Source organism: Pangasianodon hypophthalmus, chromosome 26 (assembly GCF_027358585.1).
Source record: "Pangasianodon hypophthalmus isolate fPanHyp1 chromosome 26, fPanHyp1.pri, whole genome shotgun sequence".
Lineage (NCBI taxonomy): Eukaryota > Metazoa > Chordata > Actinopteri > Siluriformes > Pangasiidae > Pangasianodon > Pangasianodon hypophthalmus.
Window position 1 is genome coordinate 10,321,637 of NC_069735.1, and position 20,125 is coordinate 10,341,761.

The window sequence follows — 20,125 nt, forward strand, 5'->3', positions numbered from 1 at the left end:
CACACACACACACACACTTCTCACGTGGACATCTTTCTGGGCTGGGTTCCTCAAAAGCATCGCAAAGGTTAAGACCTTTGTAACTTGGAGAGAGAGTGGTCATTGTGATGCTCGCTCTATCATTTGGCTTGAGATTGCTTTTGGGAAACTCTAGCCTAGTTTTGTCATGTCCATCTCTTGGTTAGGATACGATAAACATTCTTTCAGTTTAGACTTTCCTGTGGTGGAAAACCTAAATTGAACTGAACTGAATCATGTTGGATAGCGCCTGAATCGAATCCTGTCATGCTGAACTGAATTGTTTAAGATCTGTAGTGAATTGAAGTGTATTGAATTGTTACTTGTTGAACTGTTTTGTTTTTGCATTGCATCATTCACATGTCTGGAGATGTGTATTGAATCTCCTGAAAGAAGGAGATTCAGGGACCTAGTTTATGGAGCTTCAGAGTTTCACAAAGGTGTTTCGGAGAAGATGCCATGCTCATGTGTGGCTGGATGTCCAAGAGAGTAAAACTGACCGTGCTCTCTGGGTGGAAAGGATATGGTTACGCTTTCCCCCTGTCAGCCACAAGGACACTGAAAAATCGTGGGTGTCTCTGAGCTCTCGTATGCGGAAGAGGGCAAATAGTGCTTTCCTCTGAGTGTTCAGCTGCCCCGTGATGTAGCATGAGCAGCAGGTCAAAAAGGGGCTGCTAGATTCAATTCGAATGATGCGACTGTCAAGGCAGTATAATTGGCACTGATCTTCTAATTAGGAGGATGTCAGTCAGAGCAATGCTTGACAATCCTCAGTGTCTGTTAACCCCTGTATACGGAATTGTGCAGTTAAAGCCTATTATCTCCAAGCATATTATCTGTTATGTTGCTTGAGCAGCAGTTTGTAAAGATGTAGTTAATAAAAAGACAGCTAGTACTAGAACTAGCTAGTGGATGCTATTTGGCAATGACTAAGTCAGGAAATGTTGTAAGATTTTGGTCGAAATTTGCAGTGGAATTTGAGTTTTGAATGTCAGCCTGGTTTATTAACCATGGTGGGATTTTTCAGTTCAATGATTAATCTTTTTTTTACAGTTTATCTTATACAGTCTTTTATGTTACAGGTGATGGGCTTTGAAGTGGACTCCATCAACTCTGTACAGTTCTCCAACCATACAGGTAGATTTGAGGCATGCTGTGCCTTAATATGTCTATTTTAGTCTACTTAATATGTCTGTTTTAGTAAATGCTACATCAAAAACCCGGATGATAACTCTCTTCGGGTGTTGAACTCAGTGGACACTAAGGTTTGCATGGAAATTTGTGTTCACCTCACTCTGTTAAATGTTGTCCGTAAGAAAGGCAGTGTTCGTTCACAGAAAGCTAAAATCATGCATTGTGAGGACCTTCTTTGACATTTTGTCCTCACTGACCCACTGACTTACTGCAGTGAAGAATCATAACAGAACCTTCTGACTTGACCCCAAAAGCTTTGGCTTTTGTTTTGCAACCCAATTGCACAACATTTCTCTCAATACATGCTTTAAAACCTTTCTGGATTTTTAATGTAGTGAAAAATCTGTCTTCATGAGGCCACTGCCCATTATAAGTCCTGTCATTCTTTCATCTTCAGGCAGAAACTTTTTTTATTTTAAGACAAATTTATTTGCTTAATTATTCTTTTTCTTGATAACTTGGACTAGCTTCATTAATTTCATTTGAGCGTAATTATGCGGTATTTACGCATGCAGGTTAATAGGAGTGTAACTCTATATGCATTTAGAAATGTGTCCATCCCTGACTACTATTTCTGCTATGGCCAATCAGGTGTGTGTGCGTGATAAGGTGGTCACGGGGTGTGTGCTGATCACTGTGCATGTGCAGAGATAATTGCTGTGTAGGTGGTAGTTAAAAATGGGGTGTTTGCTGCATACACATTAGCCAAGTTGTACACAAGCGACTCAGAGATCGGCTGTGTCGTCATGTGATGAGGTAGTTTTACTCTGGACTGAGGCTACAGCTAGTCTAATTTGGGATGCCTCAATTAAAACACTTTTAATAACATGTTAAATTACTATTGACCATTCCATTTGTCACAGTTAATATCCTCAAATTTCCATAATAAAGATAGATAGGAGGGACATTTTCAGGACGGAGTGAATGATGGCTTAGCTGCTTTGGGCATTATGATGATTTGTCTAGGGAATTTTACTTGCAGTGTGTGTGTGTGTGTGTGTGTGTGTGTGTGTGTGTGTTAGATGATCAGTATGCAGGATGCCACTGGAGGTAGTCTAGGAGTCACAGGACAGAGAGAGTACGTAGTGAGACAAAACTTTTAAGGACAGCAAGAGAGAAAAAATTAGTGCTTCAAGCTGTGTGTGTGTGTGTGTGTGTGTTCTTTGCTCCTTATTATACCCTCGCAAATACTATAAGCATATACAAATATAATCTGCTATTACACAAACACACTATCTAGCGCTCACCTGAGGGAGTAAAGGAAGGCTCTAAGAAGTCTCTCTTTCTCCCTTTCTCTCTATTATCAGTGAGAAACATCTTTCTTTTCCTTTCTACCTCACTTATTTAGATCTCTGACTTGCTTCCAAGTCGACTGTAACCCTACTGTGTAACCTGAATTTCTCTGTTAAAGCATTTTTGACTCTCAGGCTTTGTAGGTCTGTCAGAGTGAGCACATAGTGTGCAATACCATTAGTCACATTCCGGCTTTGCCTATACAGACGTTTTCCCCATTTGTGCCAGTAATGACAGGATGATGATGAAGAAATATCATAGAGACACTCTATATTATTGCCACAGCTTGAGTAACCTGGCCTATTACATGCTGTTTTTACAACATTCTGTTAATCTTGTTATTGTCCTCAAGTTTAAACATAGGCGTTTAGTTGTGTTTCATTTCAGAAACCCATCTGATTTTTCTAAAAGTTCAAAATGAAATTTGTGTGGTTTTGGCAATCCCCACACACTGCAATATCGAATGACAGTCAGTGCAGCGGACATTTGGCCGAATTCAAACAGATCAGTTTTAAAACAAATTCAAATAATGATGTCTTTTGCACTTGGATATTTCGTTCGTATTGTATCTGGATTATGTCCTGATAAAGTTTTTTCACTTGTTTTCACAAATGGGTCTCTAGTTAGCCAGCTTAGAGTCATATTTGCTATATTATTCTTAATATGCATTTGAGCTCAATAATACTTGTTCATCTTCCTGTATTTCTTGTTTTTATGTTTTTTTGTGCAAAAGATGATCCTACCGCATTAGTAACCTAATAAAACATCTTCATGGTGTTGAAATAGTATCTTCAGAAGAGAGTGTGAGAGTGGCGGGTCTGAGTGTGCATAGCAGTACAGTTAGTGGTCATTAAAATTAGTGCAAGGTGCCGTGACTCATGAGCAAAGTGTAGAACCTGGTAAAAGCAATCATGTGTGTCTCAGTGCTCGCAGAAGTGAAGTGCTCTCACGTGCAATAGTTTCTCTTCACGCTTCATTGCTCCATGTGCATGAATACCTTTGTGTGCATGCAATTCAAGTCTCAATTTGTGCTCTTTTGAATAACCATGCTTGCTGATACTGCTCTGCATGCTCATGTCGGCCACCCTGCACTTTCTGTTAGAGATAATGTTTAAATGCTGTAAGATGTTTTCTTGGGTTATTTGTGTATTAGAAAGAAGCTTCCTCCTCTTGATATTTCTGCAGAGCACACTTTACAGTCTGCTTTGTTTGTTCATTAATCATAAAATATGTCCAGATTGCTGTCTTTTTGTGTCATCTGTTCATTAGCTTCACAACATACACTAGGCTTATGTCACATAGTATCACAAAGTATTGGACGCTAGACAATGATACAAGACATATCTCAATGCAGGCTGTTTGACACATGCTGTAATGCTTCCTTGTGATTAGCTTAACATTTTGAGACTTCCAACCCACAAACTTCGTACTTCTCTGTCTTTTGCTACTGCCTAGTGTGTAAGAAAAGGTAGAGCTCATAAAGAATATTAAACAGAAATGTCACAGTACACCTAGAGATGCAAAATTCTATAAATACTGAACACTCCAGACAGAAGAAACAATTTCCCTTTGGAATGAATGGACTTGGGCTCATATCGTGCAAATCAACCAGCTATATGCTCAGCATATAAACCTTCACGTCACTCTCATTGTCCAATGATTGATTTAGGATTGCTAATTTAGACCACCATTGTTCTCCATTCATTTGGCACTGAAATCTTGGTCGAATGCACCCCTCTCCCTTTGGGCCTTGATGTTGTCTTTAGCCACTTGAGCTGCTTTGTGCCTCTAATGGATCTTAAAGTGGAAGAAAAGGGGGGAATAATAAAATGAATGCATTGCTTGGCTGATGTTGGAGCCTCAGGCAGACACTGTCTAATAGATGGCATGCCAGTTGTTTGAATACTTAATTGAGTTGTGTTTGAGCTCATTGCCCGAGCAGGTTCGTAACCTTAGCACAACCTGCCATTGGATTAACATTGGCTGTAATGTGCATATGTTTTGCAGTACCCAGCATAGTATGTCGATTATTATGTTAATAATGGGCTTCATGTAGTATCATAGTGAGCAGGCTGTCCCGTGGAGATGGAGAGGGAGCGGATGTGTATGGAATAATTAGGGTGTGCAAGTAGCTGGCAGCCATGGAGGGTTTTCTGAATGGGAGAGTTGCACTCTTTGGCGGAAATCTGAAGGTGAATGACGCAGACAGTTGTGTGCATGTGTGTAAAAGTGTGCACGAGTTTGCCTAGCTGATTCGTGTGTGTGTGAGCGAGCACGCGCTTGCGTGTGTATTGGCTCATTAGGATCCCGCAGCACATGGTGCCGTCTCACACTCCGTTTCACTCATTCTGGCAACAGAGATGGCTTCCTTGGCCTTGGAGAGAGAGAAAAAAAATTGAAAGGCACAGAGACGAAAATAGAGTAAGAGTGAAACTGGGAAATAAGAGGATAGGAGGAGAGGGAGCGATTACATGTAAACGGCAGGTGAGAGATCATGATGGAGGTAGAGACCTGGAGAGAGATAAAATGAAAAGGATAAGAGAAATGCAATCTGACATCAGCTTTTCAACCACTGGGTAGATCTGGGAGGTCTAAACAGTAGTCAAACCCAGGTAAGGGGGTGGTGGCTCAGAATCCTGTTACTGATTTGCATTTGGCTTCTGTCTGTTGTATTGTCAAATGAAAGTATTTCTTTACCAATGCTAATTCAAGTAAATGACAGCCAGGATTGGCCAACCACTATGGTTTTATTCATTGTTAGTCAATATTCCTGGAAAGGGCAGCTTTTTTCACCTCCAGGTTGTAGCAATATGTTTCCATACCATAAAGAAAAGCCGTCACAGCAGTAAAATAATGTGGGCAACACAGTAATGCAGAAAACACACCATCCTGAAAAGCAAAACCTACATTTAATTGCTCTGATGTTGCTTAAACTTAAACAGTTGCTTTTTAGGAATTAAGTGCTGTTTCAGAAGTGAATGCTTTTTGCTCTGGCATGGAATCTTCTTCACAAGGAAAGACCAAGGCTGTTCATGCCTATTCTTGTTTGTAGGAGGAGGCTAAAACATGCTTTCTCCCAGACAAGTGAAGCCAGCCAAATGCATCTTTTCAAACTGCTCTTCATGCTACGTGACACACTCAGAGGAAAGGGCTGTCTACCCTCTTCCACATACATGAGCACACAAATGCTTACAGTTGGCTAGTGTCGCTGTGATTGACAGGTGAGAGAGAGAGTATGCCATCCCTCCCACCCAGAGAGCTCAGTCAGTTTTACTCTCTAGGCTTCCAGTCATGGGTGGCCATGGCATCATCAGAATTCAAACTTGCCGGCACTTGATGGCAGGGCAAACACTTTTCTGTTGTGTCGCTAGGGAGTGAAGTTTTTTTTTTTTTTTTTTTTTTTTGTGTGAAGTCCTTTGTCTTACTCATTCCCCTCCCTCTTGCCACAATACCATGACTCAATCCCAGAAACTGACTGATGACTCTTATCTTTCGAATCCACTTTCTCTGGTAGTATTAAGTACCTCCATTTGGCTCCTATTTCTCCAGTATTTGGTGCTGTATTTCTCTTTACCCCGTTATGCCCAGTACTAGTCTGGCTTCTTGGCCTAATTCCAGGTCCATCATGTCCAGGGTTCACTGTGGCTTTTAATCTCTCTTCCTTGAAAACAATGAACCTTATCTCTCATAAATTTGAAAATGCTAGATGCTGAATCTTTTTGCTGAGCCACAGAGCAGGCCGTATAAACAATGCTAAATGCTTGTAAAGATACTCATTGTACTGAGACCTTTTCACTCATTATAATTGCATTTCCTGCTAGGAGTTTGCACTTCAGTATCAAGGACCTGGGCATATATGTTAGTTTTAACTAAGATCAGAGAACAGAAGGTAGAACAACTGACTACGTTATTGTGTGACCTTCAAGAGCTGTGATTTTTTTTTTCTGTTCAGCTAAACATAAGGAATATAAGTATAGGCTGCAAAGCCTTGGGATATAAAAGCGGCACACACAATTAATGTTGTTACTGCTGCCCCGTACACCATTAATCTTCTGTATGTGTATTTATGTGTTTATCTGCATGCTCATGATTATGATTTAGTGTTAAATAAATTGTCTGTGTCATAGGTATAGGATAGTGTGTGTGCATTTTGTAGCATAAAGACATTGCTGAATCGCAGTAGCAAATAGAGATGACAGGAGGACGTCTTATGACAAAGAATCCCCTATGCTCATGTATACACACACACACACACACACGTGCATACAGAGATAGTGCCTCTCTCGTGCAGCCCCTCAGGCTTTCTTCTGCCCTGTTACTTAGCAACAAGCAGCACATCATGTGACCAGCTTGGTGATTCACCTGAATTGTGACATCACAGCTTCCCACGGCAACAGTAACTGTCTCTGATGAAGCAGCAAAGCCTCTGTGCACTGCGACGCTTCTTCCCTGTGTATGTGTCCGTGTGTCTGTCAGTCAGTCAGTGTCCTTGTGGCTGTAGGCCGCTATCCATTCCTTTTTTTTTTTCATTTCTTTTGCTTTCGCATCACTGACTCAAATGAACTGATACTCACTAACACTTAGTCAGCCAAATGTTGTTTGGAAGACCATCAGTTTATTTCTATATTGAATAATCAATTGCTTGACGTTGCAGTTCCATAAAAAATGACATTAGACAGCAGAAAAGTGCCTCCACTTTTACATTCATCATAAAATCCAGTTTCAAGGAATCTGGAAATGTCTGAACCATCTACTTGTAAACTGATGTTGCATGGCCTGCAAAAATAATTGGCTTTTATACACCATATGGCCAAAAGTTTGTGGACACCTGACCATCACATCCATGTGGGGGCCATCCCCAAACCGTTGCCCCAAAGTTGGAAGTACACAATTGTAAAGGATGTCTTTGTCATGTTGTGCATTCTGAGATGCTTTTCTGCTTACCATGATTGTGTAGATTGGTTATTTGAGTTACTGTAACCTTCCTGAGAGCTCAACCTGGTCTGGCCATTCTCCTCTGACCTCTCTCATCAACAAGGTGTTTCTGCTCACAGAACTGCTACTTACTGGATGTGTTTTGTTTTTCACACCATTCTGTGTAAACTCCAGAGATTGTTGTGTTTGAAAATCTATATATGACCTATATCTGCCAAATAATTGGCTGAATGGATAATTGCATGAATCAGCAGGTGTACAGGTGTTCCTGTTAAAGTGGCAGGTGAGTGTATATCAACCCAAATTATTACTAAGCTCATGAATCAAATCTGATTACTGTAAGACATAGATTATGCTAACTTGGGCTATTAGCCTGCCATCATTTGTTGCCAGGCAGTATTTTATTTATTTTTTTTACACGATCAAGCAATTACACCATAAAACATCTTGCTGAAATCAAAAACTTTTACAATATCCAACATTTCACTATGTTTATATTAGTGAATTGTTTTCAACAGGAGAAAGAATTTTTTCCTTAAATATAAAGAAATTGCAGGTCTGGACACCATCAACTCACCATTTGACCTCTCACCTTTATGTCGTCCAGGTTACGCGCACTGGAAGGGACAGGTAGTGACGGCGGACGAACTCCATGTGTTGTATGAGGGAATCAAGCTCAACAACGTCAACCACTATGACTACGTACTGACAGGTGGGTGAGGGGATTTAGGTTGTGTGGCGTGGCAACCCTGATTTTCTACCCCAATCTGTATTGTAAACCAATTGCATGTTCAAGCACCTGGGTTGTATTGACTGATACAGAATTTTATACTGGATGCAATGCACATATGCAGAGGATCAGGAATTTTCATTTGGAATAGATGGAAATGGCTAAATAATGACTCTATATACCCTATGGAGGTGGTAAAAAGACCATTACATTTCGTAATTTTAGAATGTGTTCCCAAAGCGTAAATAAATGATTGTCTTTAAAAGGACAGAACATATTACTCAGAAGGTATGATATAATAAACTATAAAAAATCACTCTAACTATGCTTGCTATACCTTTCGCATTTTACCACAGGGACCATAAAGGACGTGTGGTTATTTAGAAGAAGGTTTACACACACACACACACACACACACACACACACACACACACAAAGCCCCAGACGTTATGCACCATTACCAGTTTTGGTGTGTATCTGTGTGCACACTCCAGTGTATGTTACATTCTGATGGATATAGTCTCTTGTCTCATCGCCTTGAGATGACAGGAAAGAGAGGAAAAGGGCAATCGAGCGAGAAAGGAGAAAAGTGTGTGGTGCAGTGTTCATCCTTGGCCTAATAGAGCTTCAAGTCCTTATTCTGAGGACATTATCCTGGGGCTGTATTCACAAAAAATCTTATCTTAGCAATAAAAGGTATTGTAAATGGAACCAAATCTAAAAAGTACTGTTTGGACGGGATACGTTTTCCAACCATATGTCTGATGATTAATGTTGCAAGAGGTGGTAATTATGACTATGATTTGCACAAGTAATAGCCCCCCCAACCCTAGCCCTCTTTCGCATACATGATCTCACAGACTCCGACGATTGGCTGCTGTCACTGTGATTGACAGTGGAGAAAGAGCAGCTGCTTTTTTTTAATGCTAAAATGCTTGGTGAATTTGTTTCAGGGCAAAGAAATTAGACATCTTAAAATCAGGACTAACAAGTTTTGAAAATATAGTTCTATGTAAATTGGCCAGATAGGAGCTACTTTAACCCTAAGATATTTTTATGAATGAAACACATAGGTGTCTGCCTTCCATCTAGCTGTTCACTTAAAGATCCCGCTTTCATCCCTCAAGCTGTCAGTTAGTGTACAGTATTGCTGTGATGAATGTAGTCTTGACCTCATTTCCTGCAGGACAGTTTTTGTCTGTGGACACTGGATGCTTGATGTGTTGACAGATACATAGTCGACTTGTGAAGAATGTGAGAAACAAGACTGACCCTGTCAAAACAATAACAGTTGCCAAGATGTGTGTGTGTGTGTGTGTGTGGCTGTGTTTCTTAACGACATATGGTTTGCACTTAAAACTGAGTGTGTGATATAGCAAACAACAGGAATAAACATGGAAGTAAGGCTATAAAATTATAACCATGTATATTGCTCCATGTTGAAATCGTGGTCATCACAATTAGTCATCCAATTTAGAAGCAAATTGGTTTTATTGCTTGGAAAACGTTTTTTTTTTTTTTTTTTTTTTTACCCACATTGCATTCTTCTAATATGAGTCTTTGAATTAGAACAAGACAGCTCAATAGTCAGGTTAATTGAGTGTATCGTTTAAATGCTAAATATAAACACTGTTAGACAAAAATCAATAAGTGCCACAACAGTATGCAAAAAAGACAATTAAAAAGCAAGACAGCAGAGTCCATAAAATCTGATATGTAATGTGAGATGATCAACTTAAGTTTTGCTGAGCTCATCTGCAGTATATCACTGTTGATTATGTCTAACAGATTGAGGATGTGGGGGCACGGTGCCTTAGTGGTTAGCACTGTTGCCTCGCACCTCTGGGGTTAGGGGTTCGAATCCCGCCTCTGTGTGCGTGGAGCTTGCGTGTTCTCCCTGTGCTTTGGGGAGAACTCCAGGTACCCTGTGTTTCCTCCAGGTACTCAGGTTTCCTCCCCCAGTCCAAAGACACGTGTTGTAGGCTGATTGGCATTCCTAGATTGTCCGTAGTGTGTGAATGGGTGTGTGTGTGTGTGTGTGTGTGTGTGATTGTGCCCTGCGATGGGCTGGCACCCTGTCCAGGGTGTTCCCCGCATTATGCCCCGAGTCCCCTAGGATAGGCTCCAGGCTCCCCCGCAACCCGTAGGATAAGCGGTACAGAAAATGGATGGATGGATGATTCAGAATGCCAAAAATGGTCATGACTGAAATATGATTATTTGTTCAGGCATCCTTGGGATCATTTACGAAGTACAGATTTGGGTGTTACAGATTTGAGCAATCACTCAAAAAATAATTGGCTCCTTTCAAAGGTTTTTTTCACGGATTATTAGTTTTGCTTCTATTTTTAATTTTGCTCTGTTCAAATCTGTTTATGTAATGTGGTTTTCCACTCGCTCATACTTTCTAGTATACACACACGCATATGTGGGGGAAACCTAAAGTCAGCATTACCATAGAAACGTCTTTTTCTGCCGGAGTCCTTATCTCCCACCTAGACCAGGGCTGCAAAGTCAGCAGCTCTCAAAGCCAGTAGAGTGAAGATGGTACAATCGAAGCTGGAATTCCAAGCATAGGGCCTGTGCATGTGTGAAAGTGAATGCGCCGAACGCCGTTTTGTCTCATTGCCATTTTGAAGGTCATTAATTCAGTGGCAACTGCAAGCTCATTCACAGCTTCAGTAACATCTCATTGCATTATGTGTGATCTGGACCTTAGTACATAATGCTTCAAAGTTCAATACAATATGGGTGTAACTACAGTGCTGGAGAGTCCAATTTTTGCTGTGCGTGCCAAAAAAGCCTTTATATTGGTCTCTTGAGGACCATATTATGGAATCAAAGATTATCAGCATGTTTTTGAGCTTATAGAAAGATTTTGAGCTTGTAAATACATTTTCAAGCTTGTGAAATGCTATTCAATTTTATAGCTGTTATGTGCAGAGTGTATTTCTTTTTTATCTATTTTCTTTTTTAAGTTTTAAGGAGCATGTTAATGTCAGTGATGAAGACTGTAGGACTTCATTCCATGGACATTTTTCAAGAAGAGTTGGCATGGTCGGCATGTTTGTAGAAACCGTTTAGTAACCAACTGAGGTGTGAGCTGCTAACTCTGGTACTGAGCAGATAAAAAATATGCTATAACCACAGTGCCCCAAATGTTTGGTGTGAATTACAGCCTGCATTCTGTGAATTTATGACGATTCACAATTAACTTGTGTTGTTAGCTATTTAACTGTGTAATAAGGGTGTCTAGCTAGCTAGTACACTACCTGTAGGTGTGAATGAAATGGCAAAAATATCATGTAACAATACACATTTCACAACACACAAATTGAAGCAGAAAAAAAACAGTCTCATTTTTTTTTTTTTTTTAATATACAACTATTTAACAACTAAAAGGAGGGGGAAAAGTACCATTACCATGCTGGCTAATGTGAGAGGCTCTTAGCATATTGACTAATATCAAATTAGCTCTCAAGCTAGCCTTAACCAGTGGCTCATTTATTTAGCATTTATGGAAGAAGTCTCAGGTGTCAGCACTTTGTAATGGTGTATAGGTTTTGGGCCACAGGAGAGACTTCAGGACAGAGGATTTTCACTTTCATGTTTCTCAACAAGCTGCGTTTGATTTTTTGCTTATTAACTACCAGAGAGAAAATGGAGAGGCTGGTGAAGGAACCACCTCAATTCTCTGAGTGCTGTTAACATGAACTCAATTAACTAGCTTCCTAATGCTACTTTTCTGGTTCATTCATGCTGTCTTGTTCTAGTTCAGGTTTTTATTTTTAGAATTTCATACCTCTGTCAGACTAAATATTTTCTTGACAAAGCATATGTACAGCACAAAAAAACACTGTGTTTCTATGCATCCTGGAAGAGAAAATAGAAATAACACATGCATACTTAACCAAATAACACTAACATGGCTGACAGGAACGAGTAGCACAGTATCATTACTGTAACCCTGATGCCTACTAGCTTTCATTCGTAATTAGCTACTTTAAAGCTGTAAGACATGAGAGGCCTTGCTTTATCATGAATCTTGGCAGGATAAAGGAGAGCTGGCAAACCTTTTACTGCGACTGAGTTTGTGAAGCATCCAGGCCTCAAGTGCCTTGTTTCTTTCATTAAAAGACTGCGAATGAAGCCAAAAGTGACCTCATCAGGGAGTTTAGTGGATCATTGAATGTGTTTTGGTTCATCAGCAGTCACTGGTTCTGAAAGAATGATGAGCCTTTCTATGTTGTCTCTTCTTGATTTAATTAAGAATTGCATTTTCTGTATAGTCCTCATTCAAAGGCTGTAAAAAAAAATGGCTTTTCACATGAAAACGAATGACAAACATAATGTCAATAACCAACAGAAGTCTAGGAACCGGCTAATCTTTCAGCACAAACCATTGCATCATCTAAGGAAGCGTTTTAGGAAATGAGCTATTCAGCAGTATGTAATGTTGAATTGCTAACTGAAAAACAAAATACATGCTGTGTAGTTAATGCAATTGAAATAAATGTGGAAATGTAAAGTATATTAATGGTTCATGTATGTTGCCTTCATCCAGTTTTTATTATGAAAAATGAACTTTATTAGTTAATTTTAATATGTTAGTGTGTGTCAATAAAGAACAATAAAAAAAAACATATACAGACCATTAAGTGTCAGTTTATTATTATTTTTTTTTTTTACTCATTAAGAAATTGACCATTGGAAGTGCATTTTTCATTCAGATTGCTGTCCTTAAACAGCAGTTTTAAGTCAGAAGACTCTCCTTTACAGATGGATGTCTTGTCACATATTATGTAAAAGTAAAAGTATGTGTTCATCCATATGAAGCTACCTTATCCGCAGAAAATTATTTATACCATAATCAATAAATTATGCACAGGTTACACCAGGGACACATCTTTTCTGGAGATGGTGGTGGACATCGTACAGGAACTGAAGATGGCCAATCCTAATCTTGTATACGGTCAGTAGTTTGACTTTTAAAGAGACTTTTACTCAACACTGAGTTCAAAATTATAGATTGATACCTTATTAGTTTATGTAGTAACCTGGAATCCTGTACACTGCTTTCTTATGTACAGTGTGTGACCCTGTCCTGGGTGATCATGGTTCAATGGTGAGCCTTTTGCGCATGTTTATCATTCTGTCATCTGTTGCTTTGGTCTCACTGACGTTCTTTCATGTTCTCAGTGTTTGTAATGTTCTGTAGTGTTGGCAGATGGGTCTGTCTTTGCGCATTAGATTGCATGTATGCATGTTAGAGATTGTGGGATGGAGAGAAAACAAGAATAGAGATGTAATGAGGGAAATGCATAAAATGCATGACCATTCCCGCAGCATGGAGGAAGACCATGTCTTATTTCCTGCTGCCTGGTTGCATTTAGGACAAAGCCTCCTGTTCTGTCAGCTGGGAGACCTATTCAGAAGAGCTCGTGTCTTTATGACTCATACATAATGCCTGTGTGTGTGATATAAGCACTAGAGCTTAATGCTGAATGCCGTTAGTGCATAGCTATGCTTCATTATGCTCAGCCATGTTTAAAATGATCTTGTCGCTTGATGTTTACTGTCAAGAATGATACCAAGTGGCAAGTGTGTGATTTTTATGATGAATAACAGTCATATAACTTCTCTTATCTCTCTTACCTTAGTATGTGCCTCAGAATCTGTATCCAGTCTATAAGGACAAAGTGGTACCAGTGGCAGATATCATCACTCCTAACCAGTTTGAGGCAGAGTAAGTACGGTAGCGTCGTGCGTGTGCGCGCGTGTGTGTGTGTGTGTTCAAACATTCCACAGTTGAATATTTATGATCCTATGTTTGATTTTTAGTCAACTTATCATAACCTAAGGCTAATAAAAAAGACCAAATGACCTTGTGTCAATTAATAGGAAAGGGGCTGGGATATTTCCCCATTTTCTTCCCAATTTGGTCACCTGCCAATTCCCACCCACCAGCCAGCTCTCACCTATCATACAACAGCTACCAGTCTGGGAGGGTGAAGGCTAACACGTGATTCCTCAGAGACATATGAAGTCAGAAGGCTGTATCTTTTTAAAGCACTGTCTACCTTCTTCCACATACGTGAACTAACAGGCGCCTGCAATTGGCTAGTGTCCCTGTGATTGACAGGGAGAGATAGCGTGCCATCCAGGGTCACAGCTTTTCTTTTCTGTTCTCTTTTTCTCATGTTTTTAAATTATACATACTTTAAGCAGTGCTAAAACTGTTATTTCATGTATAGTTCACCTCCAGAAGGCACTTATGTAGTCATGCATTGTCTGTGGCTGAATCTCAAATAGTGCAGTGCACTGCGTAGATTCTACCCTAATTAGGCTTAAATGTAGAAACTTTAAGACTTGTCCAGAGGGACAAACTGAAGAACCCATTGGAGTGCAAGAATTAACCTTCTTAACCAAAAGTATACTGCTGATGTTGATTCTGTCAGTGGCAGTATAAAATGATTACCTCATCAATATTCAAATGCATTAGAGATCTAGGTTTGTGTGCAGTTGTAAAAGAAATTTGACAGCCCTAGTGTGTATGTATGTAGCTCGACCCCTGGAGCTTTGTAATCCATTAAGGAAGGTGTTATTGTCTTGGTGTCCTTCTACTGTTCTTGTCATACCAGCGTAAATGTTAAACCGCCTTCCACTGTGTATGTGCATTGATCTGGGTTTAGACTAATGATGTGTTGTTTATGGGTCAGCACATTCATGATATTGAATGAGTTTTGTTAATTAATAAAAGTGCTTTCTTGGTGTGGCATTTGCATCGTGTGTGTGTGAGAGAGAGAGAGAGAGAGAGAGAGAGAGAGATTCTTCTGCATGAAGCTGAATTGTGATTTTATGCAAAATAATTGGCTTTCAGCTGCTACACAATCAACATCAGTAGGTTTTATTTATCAGTAGTTGGGTATCTCCCCCTGATGGCCAGGAAAAAGAACTACAATTACAATTATTACAGAATAATTATCACTTAATTAGCGTGATAATTACAATTATTAGTACTACACTGAATTATTAAAGCAGTTATTTGTATATCTCATCTGAATTCCCTTTAAGTGTATTTTAGCATTAATGTAAAAAGTTTTCCAAAGTTCTTAATGTTAGTGATATGTGAGCAGTGATAAAAGGTCTGTTATAAACATATTGTTTTCAAAACCATACAGTCACCATTTTTTTATTTTTAGGCTCTTGACAGGAAAGAATATCAGCACAGAGAAAGATGCAGTAGAGGTAAGAGAGCAAAGTATACACAGTGTTTCTGATGCAAGCTGTTTCTCCTGTCTTCTTTTGATTCCCCCTGCTGCCCCCCAAAGCCTTTGCCTAGCATACCTTTTATCACATATACACTTCTAGGGTAGAAATCATGGCCTTGGACCTTTAATTAAGTTTCTCAAATAAATGTGCAAATAAATCTCTTTCTGCTAGGTGATGGATCTGCTCCATAATATGGGTCCGGACACAGTGGTCATCACCAGCTCTGATCTGCCACCTCGCCTCGGAGACCGCTTCCTGGTTTCGCTCGGCAGCCAACGCATTGGTATGTGTGTGTGAGAGTCTGTGTGAGCATGTGTGAAGACTCTTAAATGTTAGTCTTCATTTCGTAACTCCCCCTGCCCCACAACATTTTGGTGCATCCAAAAACAAACCTTACGTTTATTTTAATGGCCAGTTTATACCAGGTGCACTGCTGAAGTGGTTTTTGATGCACGTAGATTTTAACAAGCGTTTTAACAAGCACACCAGCTGTCTCAGAGGCCCTCACGTCGCGCTGTCTGTGTTTTCCGCGTCCTCTCCATTTTCCTTTTTCACTCACGTACAAGTGAAGCATTTTCACTTAGTGGTAAAAACAGGCTAATATTGCAGTTTGTGCATACTTCATTGCTGCTCCGTTGCTTTCTGCATCCAGCTGCAAAAAGCTATAGGATCATACTGCAAGAGACACTACAATTTTAGAAAAGCACTGTGGTTGCAACTTCTGGTTTAAAATGAGCTTTATAGTTTTTGCACCATATCCAGGGTGAGTGCTGAAGATTGCAATTATCTTGTCATAGTGTAGCATCTAGAAGAAACATGACTTAAAATACTGAGCTAAAAACTATGGATATAGATTGCTAACTGGATGCAGTGTTCATCCCAGTCATCCAGGAGGAAGGAAGTCACTTCAATCACTTCAGACTGGACTTTTTTTTTTTTTCTTTTTTTTTTTCTTTTTTTTACAGTCAATAGAAAATACATCATAGAAGCTATAAATGTTAGCTGGAAATGAATCCTTAAAACAACTAAAAAATAATAATAATAAATTCTTATATTTTCCATCCATCCATTTGGGGGGTGGGTGGCAGCGTATCACAGGGCACAATCGCGCACATACTCAGCATATTCTTTCACTTCATTCAAGTGATAGTCTGGAAAAACCCAGTGGATGTCGACAGAAAAAAAAGATGAGAAATTGAGTTTTGGCCAAAATAATTTTTTTTCGCCCTATATCATACTTTACAACATTGATTTTAAGAAACCCTAATTATATTTTACCAAAATGATGTGGAAAATGTTTTATTTACTTTTTAATCATGCCTAGTCTTTCTACAAATATCACGCTGGGAAAGGAGGCAGTTTAACAAGCATTGTTGTAAATGCAGTCAGTCTGCCTAAAGATGTCTAAAACAGTGCTAGATAAGTGTGATTTCTTCACACAGTGGATGTCACACTTTGATCATTGTTGATGATTGTTGCATAGCCTAATCAATTCAGTTTGTAATCAGATCCCAGCTATCAAAATGTCTGCGATGTTCCTGCGTCACATTCTTTAAATGCTGTTTTCTCCATTTTCACTTTTGGGGGTAACGATACAGATTAGATCATGTGAAGGTATACGCTTTTAGATTTAAAAAAATGGCTTGAAGATCATGAAAACACAATCATGCAATCAGCTGGGTGTGTTCCGACTTACATAAAGATAATAAAAACTTTATATCAAGTGTTTCATTTCATATACAGCATGACAGGGGAGTTACCGAGACAATCAGCAGTCAGTAGAAAGGCTGAGTAATCATTTAGAAGTGTGATGAACTGTAATTAGCAGTGTTACTCAAATGGACAGAGTGTCTTTTAAAAATGGACAATAAAAGTCATGCAGCTGTTTTGAACAGTAAATATGAAATAATAGTGAAGATGGGATTGTAATAACTTTGTTTATTTGTTTTGATTGCACTTCAGCGATGCCAGACGGCACGTTCACGACCCAGCGGATCCGGATAGAGGTGCCCAAAGTAGACGCAGTGTTTGTTGGGACAGGCGACCTGTTTGCAGCTATGCTACTGGCTTGGACACACCACTACCCTACAGACCTAAAGGTATATCCAACACACACACACACAGGGTCAATCTGCTACCCATGACTTAAATAATTGTTCATCACAGTTGCTGTGTTACATTCAATCCCATTCCTTTTGCTCCTTTTTCTCTTTAATAGATGGCGTGTGAGAAAACGTTCTCCGTCATGCACCATGTTATTCAGAGGACCATTTCTTATGCCTTCGGTAACTATTAGACAGTGTGTGTGTGTGTTTTTGTTTGTTTGTGTGTGTGTGTGTATATGTTTTTGGGGTATTTAAATGACCCCCCATTCCCCCACCTCAAATTTTTTTCTCTTCTCTCAGAGATGGCAGGTCCTGGCAGAAAACCGAGCCCAGCCCAGCTAGAGCTACGAATGATTCAGAGCAAAGCAGACATCGAGGATCCAGCCATCGTAATGGAAGCCACTGTTCTATAGAAACTCCATATACACAGACAGACACACTCACACACACACAAACACACACACACACACACCATTCCCCTCTTCCCTATGCCACAATCGCACAATGTATAGATGTTGTACATTTTTGGATCTGTAATGTGACATTGCCTTAGAAATCTTGAACAGAGCACAACATTTCATTCGGAGGGAGAAATAGCAGGGTACGGCCACATCGACGAGCTGAGAGAGAGAGAGAGAGAGAGAGAGAAGGGCAGAATGCTGTGATGAAAGAGAGGAGAGAGAGAGAAAAAGTTCTCTTTTCAGCTATTTTACTCTCTAACCATGTCTCTTTCTCTGCACTCATCTCAAACCCCTGTTTGTCCTGCACATTGAAGAAGCAGTCGAATGCCTGTTTAATCAAATTTACCTGAGAAACTGTTATGACTGAAACAAGCTAAAGTGACGTCGTTAATTAGCATATCATTAAGCCATCATCCTTAAGGGATATGTGTTTCCTGGAGATCGTGTTACAATTAAATCTTCACAATGAAGTATTATGTGATAAACTGTAGGCCAGCTTTGTATGCCCCTCTTGCATGGATGTTCAGGGGAGAAATGCATCGATTGTTATTTTATTGCATGAATACATGCTTTAAAAAATCTTTGATGTCATGTACCATTTTTTTTTTAATTTCTCATTTAGGTTTGCATGCTTGAAATGTGGGACTAGCATTTCAACATGTTATTTTTAAATGGTCTTAGAAATGTCTATGCTGCTGTTGTTTCATTCCATGTTTTAAAGATTTACAAGAAAGAATATTTTACAAGAAATAATCTAATGCCACGTTTGCTAGCTAACGTTAGGCTAAACTAGGTTTGCTAGCTAATTACTGTATTGGCTGCTAGCAAGCTAGCTAATATTTGGTCAACTATTATCTTGTGTAAACCAGTAGCTAGCAAGCTATGTAACATTTGGCTAGCTATTATATTGTTAAAAAAAAAAAAAACAGTAATCAATGTTGCTAGCAAGCTAGCTAACACAAGGCTAACTATTATATAGTGTAAAGCAAATTGATCTGTGAACTGGCAGTGACTAAATTCGGTGCTAACTGTCTCTGCCTACAAAATATTGTGTTTATTCACACTTTTTATTTACTCAACTTTCATATCATGAAGGAGAATGACTGATTCCTAAAATCAGCTTTAGCCTTTCACAAAAATTCAAGTGTTTTTTTGTATTTTCTCTACTATCTCTTACCTTCACTAACTGGACTCATTAGCTTAGCTCTGCAGTTTAATAGTTTAAACAGCGATATATAGCAGACATACTGTATCAGTCCTTTAGACAGATTTAGTCATCTTTACTCATTTTTGTCCCATCCATCATTCAACACTTCTTCTCATTTCTGTTTTGTATTCTCATTCATCATTCATCTATGCTGGCCATGTGTGACATTTTCCTTTCCAAGGACCTGTGACCCTAAGCTTGTGTTGTTTCGGAAATCATGTCCATGTGCAGGACCACTCAGGGGTCAGTGTTGCTCTCGATGTTGCACTTCCTCCTCACCTTTTCATAAAAGCGATGATGTATTAAATCTATGGTCTAGCGTGTATCTGTACCTGTGAACGTTTGAACGTGTTTAAGGGGGTGGAAGAATTGTGTGTACATGTGTGTATATATCTGTATACATATTTGTGTCCTTAGGTAAGATGTGAAGGTGTAATGGGGTATTTTGGGGACGTGTGTATTTAAAAAAAAAAAAAGAAAAGAAAAAAAAAAAAAAAGATGCTTATCGTATTGAAACCTGAAACTTTCTGTGTGAGGGCAGCTGAACTAAATGATCCAAGTAGTAGTAACCTGACCTAAGAACAGCTTTGTTTTCTCTTAGGATAGTTAGAGGTAGACTTTTGAATTAAAGAGCCTGATCCGAGATCAGCGCAGGAAGACAACTTCTACCTAAAGCTCTTTGAAATTGACTGTAGGCTAACTGCCTCCACGAGTACCAGGCACTGCCAATATGTGTTTGTAGACAGCTTATAGGTTGGATTTTGGTGGGAGAGAGGGTATGGGGGGGCGGGGGGGGTCCATGTGTCTGTCTTCTTGAAAGACAGTTATCCCACCTTGTCATGGCCTATGACATCCCCGATAGAAATCTAACAATAGCAATGCAGCTCACATTCTCAGTGGGCAAGCGAAT

The 20,125-nt window shown here is 39.5% G+C and overlaps 1 protein-coding gene across 1 annotated transcript in view; it reads left to right on the forward strand.

The window, feature by feature from the left end:
• The window catches only part of pdxkb (pyridoxal (pyridoxine, vitamin B6) kinase b), a 20,760-nt gene extending 986 nt beyond the window's left edge, over nt 1–19,774 (forward strand). The window contains exons 2-11 of the mRNA XM_026932401.3: nt 1,101–1,155; nt 8,048–8,152; nt 13,059–13,142; nt 13,261–13,295; nt 13,831–13,916; nt 15,373–15,418; nt 15,614–15,725; nt 17,405–17,541; nt 17,661–17,727; nt 17,848–19,774. Coding sequence (XP_026788202.1) covers nt 1,101–1,155; nt 8,048–8,152; nt 13,059–13,142; nt 13,261–13,295; nt 13,831–13,916; nt 15,373–15,418; nt 15,614–15,725; nt 17,405–17,541; nt 17,661–17,727; nt 17,848–17,960 — 840 coding nt within the window. The 3' untranslated portion in view covers nt 17,961–19,774. The remainder of the gene's footprint in view (nt 1–1,100; nt 1,156–8,047; nt 8,153–13,058; nt 13,143–13,260; nt 13,296–13,830; nt 13,917–15,372; nt 15,419–15,613; nt 15,726–17,404; nt 17,542–17,660; nt 17,728–17,847) is intronic.
• The last annotated feature ends 351 nt before the right edge of the window (nt 19,775–20,125 follow it).